Source organism: Eriocheir sinensis, chromosome 3 (assembly GCF_024679095.1).
Source record: "Eriocheir sinensis breed Jianghai 21 chromosome 3, ASM2467909v1, whole genome shotgun sequence".
In the NCBI taxonomy this organism is placed as follows: domain Eukaryota; kingdom Metazoa; phylum Arthropoda; class Malacostraca; order Decapoda; family Varunidae; genus Eriocheir; species Eriocheir sinensis.
Genome location: NC_066511.1, coordinates 17,567,768 through 17,577,085, shown reverse-complemented (window position 1 = coordinate 17,577,085; position 9,318 = coordinate 17,567,768). Strand labels below are relative to the sequence as shown.

Genomic DNA, 9,318 nt, shown 5'->3' with positions numbered 1-9,318 from the left:
CTCTCTCTCTCTCTCTCTCTCTCGAGCTCTCTCTCTCTCTCTCTCTCTCTCTCTCTCTCTCTCTCTCTCTCTCTCTCTCTCTCTCTCTCTCTCTCTCTCTCTCTCTCTCTCTCTCTCTCTCTCTCTCTCTCTCTCTCTCTGTTCTCGGACCAGTACCGTTCATAAATTACCTCACTGTTGGACTCTGTAATTGCATTACTAAATTTGCTTGAGACACTAAAGTAAGTAATTGTCCTTTCAAACCAAGAAAGGCAGAGCCCCCAAGGTTTTTGTAGAATTTCAGCTTAGTCTGATGTATGCTGGGTTAGGTGATAAGGTAAGGTAACAAAGATAATATCTTCCCTGCGAACAAGCAATTTGAAGAAAGGCTTTTCGCTTAATATGTTCTCATGGAAAGCTCGCCTCCGAAGGAAACTGATCGCATGTTTAAAGATCTTAAACAGCTTAACAATGTGGACAAATCCAAGGGGTTTATTGATTACACATCACGAACGAGAAATGTCAAAAAATGATAACCGCCTTCTTCCCTTGGGGAGGAAATACCAAAAAAAAAAAAAAATCAACATTTCAACCATTAGTAGTTTAGTGCACGCAGTTGATTAGTTTGAAAAACCTGTTTATACTTCATTCTAAATCATTCGCCCTAATCAATTTACTAAGGCAGAAATTGGTGGTGATGAGCAGCGGGACGCTTGGGTTACTCCGCCTGCGGCCGCGCGGGTTCCCACACTCATTGCATGGCTAATTTCAGTTTTCGCAGTAGTTTCGATCTCTAAACTTTCTTCTATGGATTTCCGGCGCGTTAATAAAACCAGTCAATCCAGAAATGCAACGTCTCGGGTGTCGTTTGATGTCATTCACTTAGTTTTATAGAACATTAGCTTTTCTGGACCAAAGGATTTGTGTGGCCTGAATATCTATGTAAATCCGTATGTGTGGGTGAGATGAGGAAAAGAAATAAGATATTCTTTTTCCTCACTCCACATTTTATATCTCCACCTTTCCTGTAAAACAACTTGCTGGCATTACATTATTTTTAAGCATACGCATTTTTCTTCACAACAAAAGAGACGGCTCAAGGACAACAAAAAGTATCGTAAATTATCAGCGGGGGTTGAAAATCCGGCGTCCAAAAATAATTACGCCACGTCAAACTGGCGCTGACTCGGGTGGAAGGGTCCAGTCAGTCCGGGTCCTGGAGAGTCAAGGAGAGATGTGTACTAAAGTTGCAAGAAAGCAGTGATTAAGAACTTGAAAACACTTAGACTGATGTCACTGTCAGGCTTCACACTTCACTCCCGGTTAGTGAGTGATCGATCATCATGGTGGTGAAACGACTCAGACGAAGTGCCCCTGGAATCTGCTTGTTCTTGATGTCGACGTTGCTGCTGATGATAGTAGTAGAACAGAGCCCCCGCCGAAGCCTTCCTTCCCCTTCAGAGTACGTCATCTTCTGGAGCCACGCCAAGCCTTTAGAGGATGGCCGGTACCCGGGGGAGTATGTGCCCTTTGTGGTGGTTCCGGTGGAGGAGGAGCGGCTGCTGGACACGCGCCTGGAGGAGAGTGTGGCGCTGACGAGGCGGGAGAGTCGCGTGGTGCCCCGTTTACACGCCCCTGGGACCACCTCACTCCACTACACACACAGGTTTTGCTTCACCGTAATTCCTTCAAGTTTTCACTCCTCACTGCATTACACACAGAATTTGCTCTACCTTTAATTTCCTTCAGATATCTACAGACTTACTCCATGAAGTTAATTCCATTCTCTAAAACTCTGACTCAGACGTTAGCGAGGAGTAAATAAATCATCTATAATAATGCTGTACTTTTTTACTTGTAGGTTCAGTCTGAAAATATGTCGATGCATCACGTTACGGCACAGACTTGTATATTGTTTTAGCGATACCTACAAAACTTAAAGTAATCTATGCATCTTTTTGTTAGCTCTTCTGGACAGAGTGGAGTCTAAGGCTCTTCGTCTCATCAGCTCTCCTCCTCCTACTGATAGTCTTCTACCTCTTAAATTCCGTCGCGATGTTGCCTCTCTTTCTATCTTCTATCGATATTTCCACGCTGACTGCTCTTCTGAACTTGCTAACTGCATGCCTCCCTCCCTCCCGCGGCCCCGCTGCACACGACTTTCTACTCATGCTCATCCCTATACTGTCCAAATCCCTTATGCAAGAGTTAACCAGCATCTTCACTCTTTCATCCCTCACGCTGGTAAACTCTGGAACAATCTTCCTTCATTTGTATTTCCTCCTGCCTACGACTTGAACTCTTTCAAGAGAAGGGTATCAGGACACCTCTCCTCCCGAAACTGACCTCTCTTTCGGCCACCTCTTTTGATTCTTTTTTAGGAGCAGCGAGTAGCGGGTATTTTTTTTTATTATTGTTTCCTTTTTTGTGTGCCCTTGAGCTGTCTCCTTTGTTGTAAAAAAGAAGAAGAAAAAAAAAAGATTATCTGCCAACTACACCTCAGTGTTACCCACTTCTGGTCATTGTAGTGAGAATTTCGTCCCCACAGAGTTCATTCCCCTCATCCCCATGCACCGCCCAACCCCAAAAAAAAGCCCTTCGGTAACACACTATATTTATACATTCCCTCCAGCATTATACTTTTACCTACACAAAAGATAAACCAACTAAAAGCACCATAACTATAATGTGAGAAGAATGGTCTTATCTAAACGTACATTCTGAGCATCATTTTTTTTCAGTCAAATGTTATCATATATTAAGCCCCCCCCCCCCCCCCTTCTCCCCTAGCCACAAGTTCAGTCACAAGTTATTATATATTAAGACACCCCCTTTCTCCCTCAGCCCACCGCCCCCCCTCCCCTTCACCATGCTGGATCCTCGGGGTGTTTGGACGCCCTGGAGGCCCCAGTTGAGTGCCGTGGGCGACTACTTCAAGTACCTCAAGACGCCTCAGGTCTACTGCAGGAAGCTGATCAGAATGGGTGGCCACGTGACCTGCAAAAGGAACCAGATGGACGGACACAAGGTTGGAATGCATTCTTCTCTACACAAGGATAGTTATTACATCAGGTCATCGTCGTCATCATTATCACAACCATCGTCTTCGTCGTTATCATTATCATTAGCAATCCTATGTATGTATTCACCATCGTCATCATCACCACCACCATTATCAATTGCCATACCCAAAACGTTATCGCCTCCATCATAGCCATCCGCTGAATGTAATCGTCATCGTCAATTATAGTCATTAAAATCATTCCCTGTATAATGTGATTATCATCACCTCCATTACAGTCATCATTACGTGCCTTCCTTTCGTTCTTCCACGCCTTCCATTCACTGCTCACCAACAGTCGGGCTTGCTTGACGAAACTTACCCGATCCTGTCTGTCTTGTTCCTCGTCTGCCTCGATCTGATCAGCTTTCTCTTCATAAATTACCTTTCTGTTCACCCAGATGTTCATCACTTGCCATTTGAACTTCTGGTCAGTCTACTTTCTTTTCTTCCATTTATAGGCATAAGTGTATAGGCGAGGATGTCCAAGTAATTAAGATCGCTAGAGATCTCTGTAACACATAATTTTGATTCTCGTCGCCCCTTGGTTCAAAGTCAAGTTGTTGTTGTTATTGTTGTTGTTTTCTATCATGTTGTCTGCTGTCTGTCCACAAGGTATAATATAGCTAGGTATTTTTACCCTGTTGTTGCATTTCAGAAAAGGGAACCAGATATTTCGTCTCTTTTTCAGTCGCATATCTACACTTAATTTTCAGCAAAGACCTGCAGTGTAATATTTCTCTCCTGCAGTCCGCGTGCCTCGGTCCTGCTCTGGTACTTGTTGCACCAAGGCATTTATTTTCATCAGCGTCTCGTCTTCCCTCTCAATTTTCATAACGAGCTACAGTGGTGACCTGGAATCTTTCCCTCTTGCAGTACTTGTGCTTCGATGCACCGCTGAGACTCGTAGCGCCGAGGAACTCCCAACGGTGTCTCGTTCTCTCTTACGGCGTCCAGATGGACACATCCTTCGACGAGGCCGTAGTGAACTTGCCGTGCGATGTGCACATGTTCGACGTGCTGGACTTCAGCCCCGAGCTGGCCAGGGAGGAAGAACACGCCTATTTTCATAACGTAAGCGCCTATGATTCGCAGCATTATATTTCCAGCCTTCAAAATGTATGCTTAGTAGTAGTAGCGGTAATCGTAGTAGTGGTAGTAGTATAAGTAGTAGCAGTAGTAGTAGTAGTAGTAGTAGTAGTAGTAGTAGTAGTAGTAGTAGTACTACTACTACTACTACTACTACTACTACTACTACTACTACTACTACTACTACTACTACTACTACTACTACTAATAATAATAATAATAATAATAATAATAATAATAATAATAATAATAATAATAATAATAATAATAATGACAATGATTAACTTGCAATTTTACAAAGTCAAGCTTTTTACGAATCACCTCTCAGGAGTAACCCCGCATTGGATTACTGGGTTAAATCTAAATCAAGTCCATTGTATTACCGTCGGCAGGAGGGGTTGGCAAACTCGGATCGCGTTAACTACTTCGACAACATCAAGCTGAGGGTGAAGATGGACACCCTCCGGAACCACGTGAAGAAACTGGGCCTGCAGGGGCGCCTCATACACGTGCTCAAGGTAAGTACACCTGGTCACTGAATTTAAGTTAAGGCGCACCTGAATGTGTACCTGAATAAAATCTCTCTTACCTCCTACAGTACCAAAAGGAATAGAATACACGAGACCCCAAAACTATTATATTATTATTACTTATTACTACTACTATTACTACTACTACTACTACTACTACTACTAATAATAATAATAATAATAATAATAATAATAATAATAATAATAATAATAATAATAATAATAATAATAATAATAATAATAATAATAATAATAATAATAATAATAATAATAATAATAATAATAATAACGATAATAATAATAATAATAATAATAATAATAATAATAATAATAATAATAATAACAATAATAATAATAATAAAAATACAACCACAACAACATCAAAAACAAAAACAGCAACTACTACGACTAATTCAACTACTACTACTACTACTACTACTACTACTACTACTACTACTACTACTACTACTAGAACTACCTACTGATTTTTATCTATACACACTCACAGATGGACATCGAGAACAGCGAGTGGGAGTCCCTCACGGACATCGCCGAAGACCCCCTTTTTGACGCCGTTGGACAGGTAAGTTAATTAGAGAACAACATTACCTGGTTACGTCAATCGTGCGGCGTCTTGTTATCGAGGGTAACTGTTCTCGTCCATGCATCCATCTGCACCACATGGCCTGTAGCTTTATTACATTACACTTCATTTAGATTTTGAGCCACGGCGACGCGATGTATAATGGCGCTGAGAGATACAAAATATTGTTGGGTATTATACTCCAAATGTATACTGATAAAGATAAAGTTGGGGTGATATAACTCCTCCTCAATGTCTGGGCTCATACATATAGTTCCGTTTCCTTGACATGTATCCCCTTAGTTTATAGTGATTGTGTACTAGAAGTTAAATATGTTTGCAAAGAATGCGTTAATGGATTTTTGTAAAGTGCGTGTTACAACTCTCAAATATATACGCAGTGAGTGTGCCATACATATCTTTGAGTGTTTTAACTGGTGAATATGTTACAGGTGTCTTAAATCTGTTCGTAATGAATGTGTTACAAGTCTTAAAATATATCATCCATGGATGTGTTACAGATTTCTCATCTCTCTGGTATGGATGTTATAGATCTCACATGCTTGTTTTGGATATGTTATTGATCTCACATTTGTTTGTTATTGATGTGTTATAGATATTAAACATGTTTTTCACGAATGCGTTGTAGGTCTCTCGTCTGTTATCCTTGTAGGTGGCAGTGGAAGTGCACGCGATACAGTTGGTCGGCGGCCGGACCGCCCATCACCCGGCCGATGTTCCCCGCGAGAAGTGGCTGGAGGCCCTGCAGAGCCGCTACGATGTCTTCAGGATGATCGAGGTAGGTCTTGTTACTCGCCGGTGATAGAGACTGTCCTCATCACCCCTCACTGATAAAGCTGTCGATGATAAAGCTAGTCCTCTCCCGATTACTCATCAAGTGTTAAAGTAGATGAGTTGATTCAGGTATTACATTACTATATAAAATTGCACTCATTAGCCTACTTTTCACTGTTGATAATGAAGTGAGTCCTTGGTTGGTATCCTTTGACTCTTCCGCCTCTCACATCAACTATTCCCAAAGGCCGAAAAGGAGATCAGTTGAGTTCTAGTGAGTGATTTTGTAGGTTCATGGCACAGAAGAAAGGTCAAACTACAACCAGGGTCATTAAACTCCCGCTGGAAATGCCCAAAACTACGAAAGCCTTGCCAAATATGTGAACTTGGGCACCGAAATGTTTAATAATACGACCCCTTGTCCTATTACTCAAGTATTAGAGAAGATTACTCGATTCAGTTATTACATCATTATATCATATACTCATTATCCTTCACTAATAGAGTTGGCTGCTCCTTATCATACACATGTCACCAGCAGAGCCAGCCATGATTTATTAAGTGCACTTGTCACTGATAGCCAGTTCCGATCACTCAACAAAAAATGAGGGGATGATTCCTGGAGCTGCTTCAAATCTAACTTCACTTACGTATACATTCTCTATCTCTTTGAAAATCCTCGACTATTATATTTTTTACGATGGCAATAACTTAAAACATTTAGGAGCATTTTGTTGAAAGTGTTCGTGCGTGTACGAGACTAGCACATGAAAAGATAACATTTAGATAGACAAATAGATAGACTGATGCCATATATATAATCCTTTCCTTCTCAACATCCCCTGAAGGCGCGAGGGTTCCGTCGGGTGCTGTACTGGGACAACGTGCAAGACGATATCCATCTCGTCGACGACCTGGGTGTGCGCTACGAGACGGCCGGCGAGCTGCTCTACGTCAACACCAACTGGTCCAACGCCACCTTCATGCACGAGCTGGAACGGCGCGGTTTCAACATTTCGCGTCCTACAAGTCTGTCGTGGCAGTATGATGCAAGGATCCTGTCTTGAGGGATAGTGTGATGCAAGAATCCTGCTTAGAGGTATAGTGTGATCAACGTTACCAGATTATCAAACTTAGCAACCTGCATTTTCCGGTTTCTGACCCACAACTAATGCAAAAACATCAATAACTAGCGGGTTTAACAATAACTTTACTTGTAGATCGTTATTTGTGTGGTTACGGCCGTTCTTGAGTCTGAAACTGATAAATGTTATGTTACGAGTACGATAATCTGGTAACGCTGACTGCAATGCTTGGAACCTGCATTATAGAGTGATGTATCCTGTGCTGAGGGTCCTCGAAAATCCTTGATGTGATTTAAGGACCTTGTTCACATTAACTCTGCAAATAAGGTCCTCTCCCATCCCCATCATGTGTATATATTATTACCCAGTCCACCAACAAGCTACGCCCTCTCTCTGCTTCAAGCTATTCAAAGGGCAGATGCTGGAAAATGTTTAATCTTATTGGCTATTGGGCTTGTGTGTGTGTGTGTGTGTGTGTGTGTGTGTGTGGAGGGAGGGGGGGCTTGAGAGTGACTACCGTAAAAAGAGTCGACAGCAGGATTTTTTTAAGGTCTTTTTTAAGGTCTTCACAGATAGATAGCTAAATACTGGGACGGAGATTGATACATATCTTTTCTTGGTGCTGTCGAAGTGGCTGCAAATGGTCAGTCATGGTGGTACTCTCTAGACGAAATTTGAGTCGTAATAAGAAATGCCTGAGGAAAACTGATCTAGTGGTTCCTTGGTGTGATTCCTTGGGCATTTTTTGTGGGGGAAAAAAATAGAAGAGGAAACGGTGGTATCATAGTTGTTTCTTATATTCGTCGGGTCTGGTCTAAGTTAAAGGTGGCCTCCCACGTGCACCTTGCTTACCATTGCCCGAATGACGAGGTTCCAAGCGCTTTTCTCTCTCTCTCTCTCTCTCTCTCTCTCTCTCTCTCTCTCTCTCTCTCTCTCTCTCTCTCTCTCTCTCTCTTTCATGATCTTTACTGTACGAAAAGTGGAGAGGAAGACAGACAAACAGACAGAAATAAAGAAAGAAAGGAAAAAAGAAAGAAACAAAGAAGGAAAGAAAGAAACAAAGAAACAAAGAAAAATAGATAGATAGAAAGACAGATAGATAGATAGGTATAGGCTGTGTGCGTGTCCCATCAACTCTATTCAGTTTTAACAATAAATCCAATTGATGATGAGCTGTTAATACCTCATAATGCCCCTCCGCCACGTAGGTAGATGTGTTTTAATAGCGAGGTCGACCTACAGAGAGGGCACTGAGTAAACTTTTTTTGACCAAGATAAATAAGGAACTCACGCTGGCCTAAGAGACGTTGGAAGAAAGAAGGAACTAAGAGGAAGAAAAAGACACACACAAAAAAAACATCAACTTCAACAACAACAACAATAATAATAATTATAATAATAATAATAATAATAATAATAATAATAATAATAATAATAACAATAATAATAATGAATTTTGGCACAGCACGTCGCCGCTACGAACCACAGTAGCCCAAGCCCACACATATGACGCCGCCGAGGGGTGACTGACACGCGGGGAGAGAGAGAGAGAGAGAGAGAGATTTTTTGAAGGCCATTACAGCATAAGTAACTGATAATCACCCACATTATTTCTAGCTACACCCATGACACAGTGGATATAGGTCATAACATACGCAAAATTTTATACGCACTCATTATAGGCAGATAATTAGGTAGACTAGCTGATGGGAGGGGCTTGGGGGGCGGGCTGGGACAGGGGCTGCTTCGGGCCAGGAAGTCGTGCTTACATGTTACGACCGTCTTCTATCTTTTCTGCAGTTTAATATTGATCCTTGGCAAAGCGTAAAAATAATACTCATATTATATGATCTCTCTCTCTCTCTCTCTCTCTCTCTCTCTCTCTCCCCGTGTGTGTGTGTGTGTGTGTGGGCGGTGCCGGGGGGTGTGTCGGGGTGGGCGGGGCCGGCGGGCGGCAGGGCCAGTGGCGGTGCTCCACGCTGGCAGGCCGCTACTCTCGCGCCGGGCCTGTGCCTCGATCGCTCCATGAGACTCCGCTTTATTAGTAAACACGTCTTTAGATTACCTCACGGCAGAAACTCATGTTGGAGTTCATATTGACCTCCAAGTGAGTTGACATCATTTCGCTGCCTCCTTCGCGAATTTTTTCAGTGCACAGCGATACGAAACACTCCCATCAACGAGGGATTCCTGTGA

The 9,318-nt window shown here is 42.3% G+C and overlaps 1 protein-coding gene across 1 annotated transcript; it reads left to right on the top strand.

Annotated features, from left to right (window-relative positions):
- Nucleotides 1-160: 160 nt before the first annotated feature.
- LOC127003414 (uncharacterized) lies at nt 161-8,535 on the top strand. The gene is made up of 7 exons (XM_050870049.1): nt 161-1,645; nt 2,824-3,007; nt 3,917-4,114; nt 4,522-4,647; nt 5,168-5,242; nt 5,916-6,041; nt 6,886-8,535. Exons 1-7 carry the CDS (start codon nt 1,323-1,325, stop codon nt 7,102-7,104), a joined length of 1,251 nt encoding a protein of 416 aa, XP_050726006.1. The 5' UTR covers nt 161-1,322; the 3' UTR covers nt 7,105-8,535.
- Nucleotides 8,536-9,318: the final 783 nt, after the last annotated feature.